At 42.8% G+C, this 18728-nt stretch overlaps 1 protein-coding gene across 2 annotated transcripts in view; it reads right to left on the bottom strand.

Moving 5' to 3' along the window:
• Window positions 1-585: 585 nt before the first annotated feature.
• AASS (aminoadipate-semialdehyde synthase) overlaps window positions 586-18728 on the bottom strand; it is a 32090-nt gene continuing 13947 nt past the window's right edge. For both annotated transcript variants that reach the window (XM_086747268.1, XM_086747262.1), the window contains 10 exons: window positions 16333-16462; window positions 15348-15458; window positions 14056-14164; window positions 13488-13628; window positions 8918-9085; window positions 7528-7623; window positions 5501-5616; window positions 5243-5331; window positions 4755-4931; window positions 586-3152 (listed from right to left, as the gene is read on the bottom strand). In XM_086747268.1, coding sequence (XP_086603394.1) covers window positions 3034-3152; window positions 4755-4931; window positions 5243-5331; window positions 5501-5616; window positions 7528-7623; window positions 8918-9085; window positions 13488-13628; window positions 14056-14164; window positions 15348-15458; window positions 16333-16462 — 1256 coding nt within the window. In that variant the 3' untranslated portion in view covers window positions 586-3033. The remainder of the gene's footprint in view (window positions 3153-4754; window positions 4932-5242; window positions 5332-5500; window positions 5617-7527; window positions 7624-8917; window positions 9086-13487; window positions 13629-14055; window positions 14165-15347; window positions 15459-16332; window positions 16463-18728) is intronic.

Here is an 18728-nt window from a genome sequence, read left to right as displayed (position 1 = left end):
GGGCTCAAGCACGTCCATCTCAGGAAGAAACTGGGATCTTATCTGTCATGGAGAGCTGGCACTAGAATAAATTCCAAAATGAAAAAATAAGGACACACAGTGACAATCTGTTCCTTGCAGCCTGATGTGAACAGCCTGGCCTTTCAGCCCAGGCCATGATAGCAGAAACCAAACCACGTATTCAGCCGAGCAAGGCCCTCAAGTTGAGACAGGCACTGAGACACCAAGCTTCCACTTCTTCCTGGGGCACAGGGAGACATTATACAACTACTGTTCTGTAGCTTTCCACTTTTGTGCCCAAGCACAAAACAGGTGCTAAAAAAAAATTGCATCTCTTCAGATTACAGCTGACTACGATGCCTAGATACAGATATGCATATAAACATATATATGGGTGTTAGATGCAATGTTTAAACAATCCTTGAAGAGTCTTCTCTTGTGAGTCTAGCAAGAAGTATGGAAAGGTGTTTCATGTACATAGAGAAGTCCATGTGTAGACACCCCTTCAATATAACCATCCTTGTAAAAAGCCAAATCCCATTCATACACATCTCACAAGACTGTAAAGATGACATGACAATGAAACACAGGCTTTCGGATTTATTTTTCAAGCATTCTCATGTGTAAGATACAATTATATTTCCAATAATATGCAAGGAAAACTAAGAAGTATAATCTTCATAGAAAAAGCTGAGCAATAAACTCATTTAACTCTAAACTTAGAAAACAAAAAGCAGCATTGCACTGGTAAACAGAAATATATTCTGATATAAAATGTTTCAAAAATAGTAGCAGTGTTTCTTGAAGAAAATACTCTATAGTGCTCATTCTTCTTGTGCTCCAAAGAGATTATATACTTTTAAAAAATTACCATTTTCTTTGTATATTGCATTTCCTAGGCAGAAAAACAAGCAAGGTGCACTAATATATGGAAGTCACAACTCCATGGTTGTGTATTTGTGGAGTAATGGAAGGAACAGAGAATTCCTGAGTGAAATCCTGGTTTCACCAAGCACTTGGACTGGAAGGGGCAGCAGATACAAGCCTAATTTTAACCCTTAGTTGTGGACCTTTAATCTGCTGAGGGAAGGAGGAGGCAGCAGAGAGTGAAATGTTCATTGCAGGCTCCTTCCTTACCCCAGATGCACACACCAGCCATACAACAGACCAAGGGCCTATAAGGTCAGTGAGAAGTGAAACAACTTGGTGGAGCCAGGATTTCATCCGATGCTCAGAACACAAATGGCACTGTAACAGAATCAAATTTGACAGTACAAAAGTATTCAGTGGTTTAGTATAAAAAGCCCTCCTCTTTGACAATAATACTCTGTCCTTCATTCTTCCTTTTCCCTTTGGCTCCTTTCACCCTCTTCTTTGTTGCAGTTGCTACTTCAATACATCTACACAAAGAAAATCCAAATCCTGAGTAGCAAGGCTCGGAGATCAAAACTTCAGCTATTTTTATGGCTGCTTTTCCTAGCAGGCAGAGCAACACCTGGAATTACAGCCCCTCAAAACCATGACAATAGCACTATGCTTCCCAGGAGGTTAAAGGCTGTGCGTTTGTCAGCAAAGTGCTCTTGTGAGCAAAGTTGAAAGCAGACAGCTTCCAGCATCAGTATTCAGCTTTAGAAAAGGACAGCTCCAAACAGTCACACAGGTACCAGCGCAGATGGTATCTGCCCACAGCATTCCACCTCACAGACCTAACTGGAGAAGTCTAAATCACGCTTGCACTGCAAGGTGGTGTAGAAATCCCTGAGCAAAAGCCACAGAAGTAGCCCTGACCTGGAAGGAGGCAACTGCTGTTCTGTCAGAGAGAAGCTGCACTCAGGCTGAAGTTCAGTTCTGGGCTGAGGTGGCTAAACTGCCACTGGAGCCAGGCTGGCACGTCTGTGCAGCACAGCACTCAGCATCCAATGAGCTGGTACACTGTCAGGCTCTCACCAGCCTGAAGTGGCACTGCACTGAGTAGTATGGACAGGCTCCCAAACGAAGGCTTCAAAAGCATGATAGCAAAAGGACAGAAGTTAACTCACAAAGTAGTGATTTAAACCCCTGAGCCTACTGCATTTTAAAGGTGCTTAAACTACACAGTCTATTCCCTTTGTAACAGCACTTAACCTGGACGAGGCACAGAGTGTAAGTGGAAAGAGTAAACATGTCATGTGGAGCGGCTTCGAAGCACATTAACTGTCTCGTATTTCAGAATGCCCTTCCTGGCTGCAGAGCTAAATGCTCGTGTGCTCTCTTCGCAGCACAAGGCAACACGTAACAGCACGTATTTCAACGTATTGCAACTAGCTTCCACTCTGTAATGGGAAAGGGTCTGGGGGAGGCTTGCTTTAAAACTCCTCCCTCTTCCAATTAATTTAAGTTTACATTCATAAAAAAGGGATTTAAAAAATATTAAGGTCTAGGTTTCAAATATTTAACTGAACATTTTCAAGATTTAACAGGATCTTATTTGCTAGTAGTGCAGAATTTCTAAACTATTTCTTGCATATTGTTATTGTGAAAACATTCACAAATACTATTAAAGGGAAAAGGACAACAAGACTTAAAATTTAAGTATCACTTTCATCTCTGTTACTCTGATAAATTATTTTTACCACTCAAACAATCAAACTTAATCAATGGAATTCATTAACCAGACTTTTCCACCACAAAATAATCTAGTAAGATTTTTCTTTCAGCCTAACTGTGTCTCAGTAATAACCCTACACACTTAAAAGATAAATTAAAAAAAAAAATCCTCCTGAGATATTTCAGGAAAGATCTAAAGAAAGATCTGATTGATGCTGAGACATGTACATGAAAGCATAACAGTTTTAAGAGGAAAATACCAGAATTCATGCATCTGGGTATCTACAGATGTCTGGGTATCGACATCAAAGCCAGGTGACTGGTTTTACGGAAGGCATCATTTGCGTGTGACATGGCAGGTGCTGCCTTTAGCTGGTCCAAATTGAGATTCTTAAAGGCGAGGAGGAACCAAACAAAGCCAAATCTGGTTCCATCCACCGCTTCCGGTTACTGTTTGATAACGCTGCGCGTACTGTACACAACACCTTCTGCCCGAACACGTTCCAGTATCGGTCTGTAAACATTCTTTGTCAGCGGTATGACCATACCTTTGGCATCTATTTCACCTGAGATAAAGGTAGGAAAAAAAAAAACAACCAAGGTTAAGTGCTGTTCTGGGTTTACCCGACAAAGCTCTGCCGGCGGAGACTGCGGGGCAGCCTCTGTGAGGAGAGGCCGCAGCTGCCCCGTGCCGGACACAGCCGGTTCCAGCTGGCTCCAGCCCACCCAGCACAGGGCACAGCTGAGCCCTGCAGCCAAGGTGGTGGCACTTTGGGAAAAATCATAGAATAGTTCGGGTTGGAACGGACCTTGAAAGGTCACCTAGTCCAACCCCCCTGGCAAGGACATCTTAATGGATCAAGAAAGGGCAAAACGCTGCACAGCAGTGAGGAGTGAGGAAAAAAAGTGTGAGAAACAGCCCTGCAACACCAAGGTCAGGGAAGAAGGTGGGGAGAAGGTGCTGCAGGTGCTGTGGCAGAGACTCCCCCACAGCTGTGGAGAGAACAGGGTGGAGCACGGGAAAAGCGTGAGGAGGGAAAGCATGAGGAGGAAGGAGCGGCAGAGGAGCTGTTACAGACTGACCACAGCCCCCATTCCTCGTCCCCCGGCACCGCTCGGGGCAGAGGGAAGACAAAAATGGAGGAGCAAAGTTGAGTCTGGGAAAAAGAGGTGGGGATTAAGGTGTTGTTTTGTCTTTGTTTCTCACTAGCCAAACCTATTTTAATTGGCAAGAAAATTAATTTCCCTCAAGTTGAGTCTGTTTTACCTTATTTCCTCCTCCTGTCCTGCTGAGGAGGGGGAGAGAGAATCTGGGTGGGCGTCTGGCAGCCAGCCATGCTCATCCCACCACAGGTAAAAATATGCAATCGCAATTATATACATTTTAAATTTTTATATTTTTACATATCTATATATGCAGATTAATCAGCCTTGGCATTACGTTCTCACACAGCAGCAGTACTGTACCAAAGAACAAGGGGAAAAAAGTTTGAAGTACATAATAGCATACACAGATTGAATTTAATTCATAGAGCTGTGACACCATGCCTAGGTGAAAAGCATCTGAACTTCAAAAGTTTGGCTTTTTTTTTTTTAAACCAAAAGGGACCAAAACAGCTTCCCCTTCCACCCCCACCGCAACCTGAAGTTTTTGCTCATGTCAGTTAGCCAGGAGAAGAATGAAGTTCTAAAGATTAAGAGCAAGCAAGTGAAATCACAATATTTCCTTAAACATGGTGATGACAAGGCAGAGCAGGCCTGTGTATATATACACAGAACATGATCAGGTAATATGCCCCAAGCCTCACATTTGACCAATCCAGAAAGTAGCAGTGGAAGTCACTAGCTTGTTTAGCACAGGTATATTTTAGCCTGCTTCACTGTGGCATAATTAATTGTAATTTACCATACCACAGGTTTCCTCTACAGCATTTAAGATTAAACTACTAAAAATCTCTATAGATTAAGAAGTTAAGAAGAGTCAATGAAACATTCATATATGCAGATTAAAAAATCCCGTAAAGATGATGGGAAAAGTTTGATTAAATTTATATATATACACACACACACACACATACACACTTCAGAAACGCTACACATCTGCTTTCTACAGGCAGTAAGATCCAGAGCGCTGAAATACTGTTACTGAAGCCGGAACAGTCACTTACCGTCTAGAACCATCTTGGCAGCAATAGCCGTGGGGTATCCTACTGTTTTAGCCATCGCAGAATATCCTTTGTTATCACCATAGACAACCAGATCAATAAATTTGTCTTCCAAATGACCAGAAGGATGCCTGAGACCTATTTCATTTCTCATAACAATCATATCTCTCTCTCCAGCACCTAAGAGAAAAGCACACAAACTATTCATTACTTCTATTTCAGTCACATCAAGGTGAGGTTCCTGATGAGCAAGGCACTATGCATACACACCACGTATATCTGGGAAGTGACACAAGACAGGGCCTACTAAGGCAGACAAATAACAGGGAAAGAAAAGGATAAATTGGGGGAGTAGAGAATATCATAAGACATCAAAAAACATAGCATGAAGGTTTATTAATGAAGGTAAAACCGACTAATCCAATTAAGGCTGATAAGAGATATGGACTTGTTCCACTCAAAGCCATGAAAAAGAAGAATTTCTTACATACCAAAGGGCAGCTTTATCTCCATGTGCTTTGCAAGAGCCCCCACAATGGAATCTGCTGCTGGAACTGGTTCATCTCCCAATAAACCTAGCCTGGCAGAAGAAATGAGACAGACTTGTATCACTGCCTATCATCCATCAGCTTAAGTCTCAGTTCTGTAATTTCCAGTTTGTTCAGTATATCACTTTAACAGTCTCAACATGGACCAAAATGGGTAGAATTGCAAACCTTTTGAGTTTTAGAACATTTAGAACATTTTACCATTCCACTGCCTCCAGCTGACTTTTGTCCTTTCCCAGTTTGCTAAATACAGCTTCTTTAAGAACATGGTACTCAGCAGGTGACTTAATTCCAACCAGTTTGCACATGAGCTCTTTCTGTATTAAAAGAAAAGAAAAAAAGTTCCTGAAAGCCTGACATCTGTTCCCACTCCTTTCAGTCAAGGTTTTGAGAACCCACTGCTCCACTAAGCTCAGTTAATATCCAGGACTCCTGAGAAGTCAAGTCATGCGTACAGGGAAAGTGAGATAGTTTGAGATTTTTAATCGCAACAAGTGAGGATAGGGGTCACCTTTTCCTAAAAGACTCTGTACCCCACCACTCAGCTCCTTCTTCCTATGTTTTAGCCTTACCGCTTTCTCTGACAGTGAAGAAAGAATACAGAAATCTGCTTAAATGAGGAACACTGGGAGGATGTTAGGGTGAAAGAGAAGCCGCTTGGAGACAGCCAGAGCGTCAGGAACTTAAGTATATCTTTCAGCTAGCCTAGAAATTAAGAATGTCCCTTTCAAAAGGAAGGAAACAGACTGATGAGATGAACAAGGCTCTGGCAATCCCGGGAATATTAGGAAAAAGCTTTCCAAAGATTTTTGTGCATACCTGAAGACCATTTTGTGCTTTCTGGATACTAATTATTGCTTGCCTCATTCACAGCAAGACGGATAATAAACAGAGCTATGAACAAGATATGAAGCAAGCAAGAACTGCAGAGTCTGTTTAGAAGCTCAGGTTAGCCTATCTCCTCTGTTTCCCAGGCAGAGTAGATAAAGGGAAAGATGTAACACTGCTGCTGAGACAAGGTTTGCAGTGAGACTAATGAGTTTGTGGTTATTTTCAGACTACATGACACTGCATCCTTATTCACTGATGCTAGAAGGACTGGAGATTCTAGCCATCTTTGGAAAGAAAATCTGAAGGTATCAATCCTAAAACTGAAAGTGGGCAAGAATAATCTCAAAAAAAGAAAAGTAATTTCCATATGGCAGCCCAAAAACTCCTGGAGTTTGAGAACATGAGCGATGCTGTATGTTAGTCAGAGACAAGCAAGACTGGGCCTCTTCACCTTGTGCTTTCTTGGTTTTGAGAACACTCAAGACATTCTTAATTTGAAATAATGGCATCATCAGAAGAATACTGTGCTCTCCTCAGACCATTACACAGCATAAGCCTAGTGTCTTTTTTCCAGATTAATGCTGATAAAAGCACGAGGAAGGAAACAGGAGACAGATTTGAATTTTGTTCATCTGAATAATAAACAAAGTTACTCTCCCAGGGGTTTTCAAAATGGAAGAAAAATTTCTCACAAGACAGACAAACAGACCTGACAAGTAGTAAGCTGTTCATAAAATCAGCTCTCTTTACACCACACTGAAATATGAAATTCCCTGCTTTGCCCACAGTCAACCAAAACATCGATTGCCAAATGTTACAGCAGCACATCATCTGAGATTAAGATGAAGTGAAGCATCCGTATGCAAGACAGAAAAGCAGAATAATGGAAGAAAAATAAAAAAGAGTACAGAGTTTTAACAGAAAAAAAAATAATTAATATATTCATTTAGGCATGAACTTTTACTTCTTGATGCCTTAAAAAAATACTTTTACACTGAAGACAATGGGCCAGTACCAATACGGACACTTCAAACTCACAGCACTGAGGGCTGGATTCTGACTAACAGAAAATTTAAGACAATTCATAAAAATATGGTACAGGACCCCTGAGGGTCCTCTAGCCCCACGCCCTACTTGGAGCAGGAGTACCACCAGCACTCAAGTCCACCTGAGTCCTGAAAGTCTCCAGTGTCAGAGACTCCAGAGTTCTCTGGGGAACCTGCTCCAGCACTGTATTATATTTCTGATGAAGAAAATCTTCCTAATTTCCAGGAATAAAAAGTAGAGAAGACCAGGATGCAATACAAGATTCCCCTTGTTAAGCACACTCAAGCCTAACAATAAGAAAAACATTAATAAAACAGAGAAAAAAAAGCAGAGTAATCAGAGTAACTCACCCAGGTTAGAGGTGGTGTGGCTGAGCTCAGCAAAGGATAAGGATCTGCATTAACTAATCCCAGTTTTACAAAGCCTCCCATAGTTTTGGAGTATCCCTAAAACAAAAGAATAACATGGTTAAAAATAATAATCACTTGGAACTGAGGTGACTACTTCTCCTTGATTTGAACGTAGCGGTGGACACAACCACGGCAGTGTTAAGCATTATTCCCAAGGGAAGACAGCCACAATAACATGATGCCAGTGGAGTTGCTGCTACAGAGTGGTACCTTCCCCACCTCCTCTCCACCCCTCCCTCTATTTTTTCGATACCCTCTTTAATGACTTATTATTATCCTGCCATCAATGCGTCCACGGCAAGTAGCATTGGTTCATGCGATCAGAGGGCTCAGCTGGCCAGCAGTAGTTCAAACTCCAGCATGTCGTTACAGATGGGGTTGTATCAGCCAGCTGGCCCATAAACAAACTACAGAAAAGAGAGAGTCCGACGCTGAACTTGGCTCACCCCAGTTTTACACCAGTACGGTCGTATGGACATCAGATAAATCGATTTTAAAAATAAGAAACCTGTGTGTTTATATCTTTCCTTCAGGAATACCAGAGAGACAACTAGGTCAGCACTGGCATGGTATTTAAAAGGAACTGCAAAGACTGCACGATAAAAGAAGTCTCAACTGGTTTCTGCTCATTTTTGTTTGTATCCACACAGCTGCTGGATACCTGAAAAGACTTAGATGCAACTGACTAGAAACCCTGTAAAAAAGCAGAATGGTGGAAGTAAAGCACCCTCAAAGAGGGCTATTTATAATTAGGAGCCACCTCCACCAGCACTAGGTTATTAGCTCAGCCAGCCTTGCAGTGAGATCCTTCTGCACACCCCTCTTCAGACTGACTCCATTAGCTCTCTGAACTTAATCTATAAACGGCACCCTGAGGAGATGCTAGCACCCACACTGAACGGATCGCTCTCTGCTCTGTGACAGAGCAGTGTGTGCAAAGGCCCAACATTAACTTCTGCCCCGCTCAGCGCTATGCTCTGGCATACCACAGGTAGAGGTGTGCCGAGCTCTTCCACACAACCCTAGTCCAAAGCCAGAGAAAAAAAAGGAACACAGATACAGACTATGCAACCAACCACCTGCCTAAAACAAGTAAAACTATTTTCTGGCTTGCAACAAACACCTGTTAAATAAATCAAGTAAAGCTACAGTGAAAAAAAAAAAAAGAGAGAAAAGGGCTTTGAGTTATCTCTCAATTGGGATAGTGGAGAGCTCATAAATAGCAAGTATAGAGCTATATGTATTTAAAAGTCAGTTTTTTAGTTTTCTTGAAATGACAACATTAATCTCTTGAAGAAAACAATAATTAATAATAACAATAACAACTTACTTTGTATCTTAAGGTGCCTCTCAACAAAGTGTGAGCTGTCTGAATACCATACGGCTCAGCATATTTTGTACTGTCTCTGTTAGGAAAACCTTCAAGATTTAATCCTGGGAAAAAATCCATCGGAGTAACAGAATCAAGTAATGCTCCGCCAGCTGGAATATTGATAATCTAAATTTTGTGAAAGAACAACAATATTATTTCGATGCAGTGTTATTTAATTTATTTTACAACAGAAAAGCTGAAGTGTGCTCCAAACAGGAGCAACATGCTTAGTGTTTCTGGTGCAAACAAAGGCCCAATCTAAGTAAAGCAGTTGCACAAGCCATTTAAGCACATCCTGTGATGGAGGAGCACGCACAATGTCAGCCACTACTAATCAAAGGGCTGAAACAAGCCACATCCTTTTCACACACAGTTAATTCCTGCTGCATTTACAGTAAGGTCGCAGGTTCCCACTTCACTTACATCAGTGTAATTTTGGAGCACCTCCCCAAACTATATCACTGTGAAGGGACATTCTGCTCATAGGCTCCCTGCTTTTTGGTAAATTTTTTAATTATCTTTTTTTTTTTATGGGGGAGGAGAAGGTAAATATAAAGAGAAGGATGAGAGTTTGTTTCTTTTTTAAGATTAAAATAAACCAGAGGCTATCACACTGATATAAAATTGCTGCCCGTGTGTATCTTTACTTGCAGCTACAAAGCACAAAGAGAACACATCGCTGAAGGAAAGCAAAATAAGGTTGACTAGGTCTATTATCCCTCCAAATCAAAGCCTTGAACCCTGCTTCCTTCAAGCAGCTAATGCACATTATCTGCTATGCAGCATCAATACAAACTCATTTTGTGACTTCTGAGCAAAGGAGCAAGGTTTCCTTCTAGAAGAAAGACTAAAGCTATGAAGTCTGCAGCAATACCGAAAGACCTTACTGTGCTTGTCAGGGAAGACACTAGTGTGGAAGAATCCTGCACAACAAAGTCAGCTAAGAATTTAGTGGCAAGGAGGAAAATTGTACAATTTATTGACAAGCTCGCATAGTGCTCTCATAATGAATCATTCATATGCATGATCTAATTTTTCCTAGCAACGGGTGAACCAGGTCAGCATTAAATAAGAAGCATTTTCACATTCTCCAAGAGATCCTTTCATCTGAAACTTGTAACTATGTGTTGTTGCTTTTTAAATAATGATCCAATGTACAATCCCTGAATTTCTCCTTTCTTACTGCAGTAAGAACAACAGAGCACCAAAATGTCATGATAAAACATCTCAAAAGACTTCGCAGTTTTGCAGATCAAAAAGTTTAGATAATCAGCTAAACTTTACAGTGGTTATACAAGGCAGTCTCCTTGACATTTGAAGAGCTCCTGCTCAGTAACTACTCTGAGCAAGTGGGAGTGATCAAACAGATAGGACTGGAAAGCAGAAATGTGATAATGGCTTGCAGTAGCTTTGCACAAATCAGTTACAATCTTTCCATAAAGCAGATGCAGTGACATTTGCTAGGGTAACTCTACTCTAACGACTCCTGCAGAAACAGCAAAACGGAGCTTATATAAAACACATCAGAAAGCACTGTACACTTCCACAAAATCCACCCAGTGGGTTACTGGCATTACAGGTTGCACCAAAAGAAAAAGAAATCAAGAGTTCTGCTATACAATGCATGAGTACAGAATCATAGAATCATAGAATGGCTAGAGTTGGAAGGGACCTTCAAAGGTCATCTAGTCCAACCCCCCTGCAAGGAGCAGGGACATCCCCAACTAGATCAGGTTGCTCAGAGCCTCATCCAACCTGGCCTTGAACGTTTCCAGGGTTGGGACATCCACCACCTCTCTGGGCAACCTGTTCCAGTGTTCTACAACTCGCATCGTAAAAAAATTTTTCCTAATATCCAATCTAAATCTACCTCCCTCTATTTTAAAACCATTACCCCTCGTCCTATCACAACAGGCCCTACTGAACAGCCTCTCCCCATCTTTCTTGTAGGCCCCCTTGAGGTACTGGAAGACCGCTATAAGGTCTCCTCTGAGCCTCCTCTTCTCCAGGCTGAACAGCCCCAACTCTCTCAGCCTGTCCTCATAAGAGAGGTGCTCCAGCCCTTTTATCATCTTTGTGGCCCTCCTCTGGACCTTCTCCAACTGCTTCATGTCCTTCTTATGGTGGGTGCTCCAGAACTGGACACAGTACTCCAGGTCGGGTCTCACCAGGGCAGAGTAGAGGGGGAGAATCACCTCCCTCGACCTGCTGGCCATGCTTCTCCTGATGCAGCCCAGGATGCGGTTGGCCTTCTGGGCCGCAAGGGCGCATTGCCTGCTCATGTTGAGCTTCTCTTCCACCAGCACTCCCAAGTCCTTCTCCTCAGGGCTGCTCTCAATCCATTCCCCGCCCAGCCTGTATTTGTGCCTGGGATTGCCACGACCCAGGGGCAGGACCTTGCACTTGGCCTGGTTGAACTTCATGAGGTTGGCACGGGCCCACCTCTCCAGCCTGTCAAGGTCCCTCTGGATGGCATCCTTCCCTTCCAGCGTGTCGACGGCACCACACCACTTGGTGTCATCGGCGAACTTGCTGAGGGTGCACTCTATCCCACTGTCCATGTCGCCGACAAAGATGTTGAACAGGGCCGGGCCCAACACGGACCCCTGAGGGACACCACTCATGACTGGTCTCCACTTGGACATCGAGCCGTTGACCACCACTCTCTGAGTTCAGCCATCCAGCCAACTCCTTATCCACCAAGTGGTCTGTCCATCAAAGCCATGCCTCTCTAGTTTAGAGAGAAGGATGTCGTGCAAGACAGTGTCAAAAGCTTTGCACAAGTCCAGGTAGATGATGTCAGTTGCTCGTCCCTCGTCCACTGATGCTGTCACCCTGTCATAGAAGGCCACCAAATTGGTCAGGCACGATCTGCCCTTGGTGAAGCCATGTTGGCTGTCACCAACCACCTCCTTGCTCTCCATGTGCCTTAGCATGGTTTCCAGGAGAATCTGCTCCATGACCTTGCCAGGCACAGAGGTGAGGCTGACCGGCCTGTAGTTGCCCAGGTCCTCCTTGTTCCCCTTTTTAAAAATGGGGGGGTTATGTTCCCTCTCTTGCAGTCATCGGGGACCTCACCAGACCACCACAACTTCTCAAATACAATGGCCAGCAGCCTGGCAACTTCATCCGCCAGTTCCCTCAGGACCCGTGGATGGATCTCATCAGGTCCCATGGACTTGTGCACCTTCAAGTTCCTCAAATGATCCCGAACCTGCTCTTCGAGTACAGTGCGCGGTTCTTCATCCTCACAGTCCCTGCTTGTGCCTTCCACAGCTTGGGTGGTGAGACAAGAGCCCTTATTGGTGAAGACTGAGGCAAAAAAGTCATTGAGTACCTCAGCCTTCTCCATGTCCCAGGTAACCAGGACACCGGTTTCCTTCCGGAGGGGGCCTACATTCTCCTTGGACTTTCTTTTGTCCCCTACGTACCTGTAGAAGCTTTTCTTGTTGCTTTTTATATCCCTGGCCAGATTCAATTGCGTCAGGGCTTTGGCCTTCCTTACCTGATCCCTGGCCACTCGCACAGCCTCTTGGTAATCCTCCCAGGCTACCTGTCTCCGCTTCCACCCTCTATAGGCTTTCTTTTTCACTTTCAGTTGATCGAGGAGCTCCTTGCTCATCCACGCGGGCCTCCTGGCCTTTTTGCCCGACTTGTTCTTCATCGGGATGCACCTCTGATGAGCTTGGAGGAGGTGCTCCTTGAATGTGGACCAACTTTCCTGGGCCCCTCTTCCCTCCAGGGCCACCTCCCATGGCACTTGGCCCATCAGGTCCCTGAAGAGGCCAAAGTCTGCCCTCTTGAAGTCCAGGGCAGAGAGCTTGCCATGTAGTTTTCTTGCTGCCCCGTGGATCTTGAACTGCACCATGTTGTGGTCACTGCAGCCAAGGCTGTCCTTTAGTTTCACATCCCCCACCAGTCCCTCCCTGTTGGTAAGCACAACGTCTACTGTGGCACCCCTCCTTGTTGGCTCCTCTATCGCCTGCAGGAGGAAGTTATCGTCCACGCATTCCAGGAACCTCCTGGACTGCCTGTGCCCAGCCGTGTTGTCTCTCCAACAGATGTCAGGGTGGTTGAAGTCCCCCGTGAGGACCAGGGCTTGTGACTGTGAGGCTGCTCCTATGGTTTCAAAATGAGGTTATTTGGTTTACAATTACTAGACAGAAAAGCAAGTAGAAGGATGCACTCTCACCTTCGATTCACAGAGCCAAAGACAGGGCAATTAAGTGGCAAAAGCAACACACAACAGGGATGGAAGATGAACCCAGAACACCAACCTCAATCCAGTGCTTCAGTCATTAGAACACATTCCTTCTTTGCAATCACATTCTACATAGTAAGTAAGAATTAAGCTGGCAGCAGCCAGACACCATCAAACACAAGGTTAAGTGACATATGCAACTTGCTTAGGCAGCTGACTGTCACTGGCTTGGAAGTAAACGCAGCACCTTACAAATCCCAATTCCCTCCTTTGCCCATTTCCACCTTCTTTGTCTGGCTTTAAATGGAAATGTTAGGATTACTTCACCTCTCCATTTTTTAAATACGTAGCAGACTGAACTGTATTCAGCAACACTCCTTGTGGGCTCCAGCTGAACTTGTATCTCAGGGGATTGTCAGAGTGCTCTGGAGCTGGTAGGCCACCGCAGAAAGAAGTGTAGGATACAACCTGTCAAATTTATTCACAGGAAAGAAACAATGAAGAGAAGACAGACCAGGATGCAAACAGAACTGAGCTACTCTGCAGAATCCTCATTAGTTCTTAACCTTTCTGTTGACATTATGCCCCAAATGAGTCAAATCAGATCTACAGTGGACAGGGGAACCAAAAGAATTTCATTGAGCAACAATATCAAACTGTCACACTGCAGGCACTGCTCGTAAAGGAGAGGAAACCAAACCATACACTGAGGTAAAGTCATCTTAGTTGATGATCTCACCAACTGGATTAGCTGGCACCAAATTCCAAGTATCAAAAAAGTCAGGTGTCCAGCACCCTTTACAGATCAGTGACATGCCCCAAAACTGGCTGGTGTTAAAGGAACAACTTTACTAATAAAACCATGGCAGAACTATGCACTACCTGCCAATCTTACCGTAGCACCAACTTCTTTTGCCTTGTCAATACATTCCATCGCCAACATATGGTCAAGACCAGGATCCAAACCCATTTCGCTGATAACTGTAATACCGGCAGCTTCTACACTAAAAATAACAGAAATGCAGAGCTGTCAGAGGATTCACTATTACTGGCCTTTTATTCAGGAAATCTGTCTAACAAAGGCTCAGTGAACTTTCCCCAACACAGTGAATTCTGGCCCCTGTCTGCAGCTTGTGGAAGATGTGAAGATGTTAAAGCCTGAACAGTGACAATTGTCTGAGAGTCATTGTATCCTTAGTTTCTCTTACTTTACTGCAACATCTAGGGTCTGGCAGAAAAAGAAATTCCTACCAGCGACTCCATATGCTACATTCTCCTGGACAGCGCTACAATGCAGGAAGGTAGTAACGCAGAGGACAGCACAGGGCTAGTCATAATTACCCTAAACAGCAGCTCCAGGGGAGAGAGATTAAAAGGCCTTTCCCAAATTACAAACATTGGGTTTTCTTTTTTTAACATTTGCACACACTCCCAGAGCAGCTCACTTATCACTACACAGGTGATTTATTTGATTTTCAAAATAATTTTGTGTTTTGACAAATGTGAAGTGTCTTTTTTTTTTTTGAGAGCATGATATGACCTCTTGGCATCACAGAAAGAAGGGGAGGAGAGACCCCTAAACCTCCCTCATTGTCTGCAAAACTTCTTCTCTACCTGTCTAGCTGTCTCTGTGTTCCCTTTCTAGAGACACAGCATGTACAATTCTCATCTCGCTCACTTAAATTCACTTCAGAGTTTCCAGTAGCATGACTGAGAGGAGCACTCAGATGAAGCTCCATGCTCAAAACAACTTACAATCATACAATAAGCAGGACAACAGAAACATTAGAACAGTTAGAACTGTCACCAATTTGAGATTAATACAGTAGGCCTGTCCAAAAGAAGGTGGCAAGAAGGAGGATATTCCTGTAGATAAAATGAGCCAAGAATGAGTTTTTATTAGGGGAATGAGAAGGATGACAAACAAGCTTGCTGTCACTGGTAGAACAGGACAGCCCAGCTGCCCAGTTTGAATATCAGCCCAGCTCAAAGATCCTAACAGGTCTGAGGGGAGAGGAGAAGCCACATTAATAAGAAATAGGGTACTTAGTCCTCTGACATAAAAAAGGAAGGAGAAAGAATGCAGAACATTCACAATAAGCATTGAAGGCGTAACAGACTGCAACATATTCACCTAACGTACTAAAGAAGGAAGCAACATCAGGGAGATGCTACTTTCATACCTACCTCTCCTGGAGTTCTTTCATAGCTGGTGTTAAGTAGCTGGCTGTTACCAAGTTCACTTTGTGGTCAATGCATTTCTTAGCAACCAAAGGATGTGCTGAATAAGGCAGCAAACTAAAAATGAAGGAGAATTATGTAACATCAGAATCCAACCAGTTACTTATGCTGTCACTGGAAAGACATTTAAAAAGAGTTTTTATATGCCTGCAAAGGAGCTCAAGTAAATACAGGAGCCATACTTGCCTTGCCCTGAGGAGTTTCATATCTACGTAAGTGAAATGCTACCCTACCAGAAGAGCATTGTTGTACGTGCTCAGAAAAGGGTGCAGGGCAAGAGGGGAGTCATTCTTTAGACAGCATCTTTTGTCACACTTTTCTCTGTAAAAAATAAACCACTGACCTCTTTTCAAGGCCACCTTCTAAACAGGCATGCTGGAGGTTTAAAGATGCAAAAGCGTAAAACCATCCTTGAGAAAGCTTGCATTACAATGATCTTGCTGAAGTACTTTGTGAAAAGCATGCTCTATGTGGAAAGGAAGCAACACTCATGACATCTGTTGCAAAAGGGACAAAATGGCAAGGACTATGAAGTAATTTCCTTCCCTTTTTCAATACTTGGAAAGAGATCTTTCTCAATGGAATATTCACGAGAAATGACCCAGATGTCAGAATTTTGCCTCCTCTTGCAAATATGCAAATGTGATCCCAGGAACACATACACTGGTGGACGTAGCTGGCCCCTCACACTGAGAAGGCTGCCCACATAATTAATGAACACTTTTAAAAAGATGCAGCAGTCAAAGCCCCTTTGAAAGTCCTGATGCCCTGCTACGTGAGAAGGCAGTGGCCAGTTACAACTATTTAGATACACAAATATGACACCAGTTCTTGGGCATGAAAAAAAAATGTTGATTGAAGTCATTGAACTAGGATAAAGAAGCAGTGTGATTTAGGGTTGACCCTATTATGTTTTACACAGAATTCTGACCTGATCACAAGGTCATGATTCTTCACCAAAGAGGACAGCTTTTCCTCTTGCTTAATGACATCCATATGGACTGAAATAATGTTGCTGTATTTTTTCGTCAGTTGTTCAAGTTGTTCCTTCATGACAGATACTGTTTTAAAAGTAAAACACATAAACTGTTACCAAAAGATGAAGGCAAGTCCAAAGCACTCCCACATATAATTGTGCTTTACATACACCTCCTTCTTCCCAAAGAGAAGCAGTTGTGCGGATATCTTCCTTTACTAACAGCTGAAGGGAAAGCAGGCGTAAAGCATCTTACTTCCCCTACATCTTACTTCCCCTAACGTAGAAATTTTATTATCAATTGCCAGTGTCAAGCCACAGCAGCTATAACTCAAGAACAAGAATCTACAAAGAATACTTACTCTCAGAAGTAGAGAACCACTCATTGCTAAATCGTGTAACAAGAACAGACTTGTAACCAATTCGCAGCTTTGTGGGTGTACTTAAAATTAACAAAAGTTTTAACCCCATTTTTCCTATCTGCAGACTAGATCAACACAAATTATTTATGCAAAACTAGAAATCATCTCCCTTCTTTCTTAGTCTATGAAGAAGTAGGTCTAGAACATGAGATAAAGGACTGTTAAGCCCATCTTTGTGCAGTAGGACACCCTAGAACCCACTGGCTCATTTGCATCACATGCACAAGTCCTCCCAGCATGGTTTTCTACAAAAACACTGTCTACATTTGCCAGGTAACTGAGCACCCACATGGGTGGGAAAACCAATAAACTACATAGAAAGAAGCACACACTCACACCTAAGTGTTTTTTGGAGAGAGGGAAAAAAAGTCTGCTGAATGTTTCTTATCCAGAATCATGTCACAAAAATGTCATTAACCAGCTGCAAAACCCCAACACTTTTATGATAGGCTAGGCAGAGTTGTGATCCACTCCAAAAGCATACTCCCATGTCTTTAACTTTGACTCCTCATAGGAACCTGTAGGAAGGCATATTCTAAGTTTTGAAAAACATACATACAGGAGGTTCAGTCTTTGATATGTCAGATGAACACCTGCCACTCTTTGGAAAGTGTTGAAACACACTGAAAAAAAAACATTGCAAAATTTTCAAAGAAAAAATGACCAAACCATTGATGGAGGGACAAAACTAGATTCTTTTGGAATCCTTAGAAATGTACTATTACCTTGGATCTAGAAGCACATCAATTAAAGAGTTTGAGGCTGAATAATGCAAATAACAGTCACACAAGAGAGATGCTTGGATGCTTCTGTTCAGGCTCGAGCAAAGTCTTAGAGAAAGATCAGAAGAAAGTGGCAAGAGCGGTAGTAAACACTTCTATTGATATAGGAGAAGGCACCTCATCTGAACTAGAAAAAATAATCCCACCATGCACAGTCTGGGAAAAATAAAATAAAGATGACCAGCAGAAAAATATAACAGCTTTACTATGCCCAGTCAAAAGTACAACTAGTCCACTCAGGCAGATCAGTTTGGTTTTTTGGTGGAAAAAGTTTTGAAGGTAGGGAGTCAAAAGGATCAGACAAAAGAAAAACTTTAAACAGGAGAGGAAGAGAACCAAGGTAGGAGTAACAAGCAGGAACTCAACAACATCCCTGATACAGTACTATGAAACCAAGTAGCAACTTTTCTTCTCCTTATTTATTTGCTGGAGAATCACAAAACAGACTTGATGTTCATTCTTTGATTTGCGGAGGACATCATCCCTTCGGTCTACTAACCCTTGCTTAAATGAGTCATCCAGTGGTCTGCCTCGCAGAACAAGGTGTAGGAGTAAACTAGAATGCCAGAAACTCGCATCAGGGTCCTAGGTGTACTAAACACCATCAACATTCATGAGCTCATCAATTTGCTGGAGAAGCACTGCATAACCAGAAAGCTAGGGGAAAAAATAAAAAGTGATTGCCTACCCCAAAAAGTGCCTTTCCCTGCAGGTTTATAATCTCATGTGAAACAGAATAATCAAACAGCATTGAAACAGGGAGAGGTTTTGTTCTTGCTTTAACCTTCACACGGAAATACAGAAAAGGCATGCCTGGTGTTTCCCAATTTAATGAACTGTGTTGCAGTGACTCTTGAGGGAAGATTGCAACAAAAAAAAAATTGTATGCCCAATGTATTTTAAAAGCAAACTGACTTTGGATTAGTATTACCCTGCTGAAAAAGCAACCATTTTCAATTAGTGTGACAATTTATCTTGAGGCCTAAAGTATCTTAGGTCACTATGCACTACATATTTTCTCCTTATTTTAAAAATGGTCACTTCTCTGACCTGGCGAAATAAATGCAGAGGTGAAGTATTCAATCAGTTATTGATGGTAGCAGCTATTTCTGCAAATGCACAGACTACTTCACTGAAAAACAAGAAG

This window comes from Chlamydotis macqueenii, chromosome 1 (genome assembly GCF_036417535.1).
Source record: "Chlamydotis macqueenii isolate bChlMac1 chromosome 1, bChlMac1.mat, whole genome shotgun sequence".
Lineage (NCBI taxonomy): Eukaryota > Metazoa > Chordata > Aves > Otidiformes > Otididae > Chlamydotis > Chlamydotis macqueenii.
The sequence above is the reverse complement of the archived record's forward strand: the minus strand, read 5'-3'. Positions and strand labels throughout refer to the sequence as shown.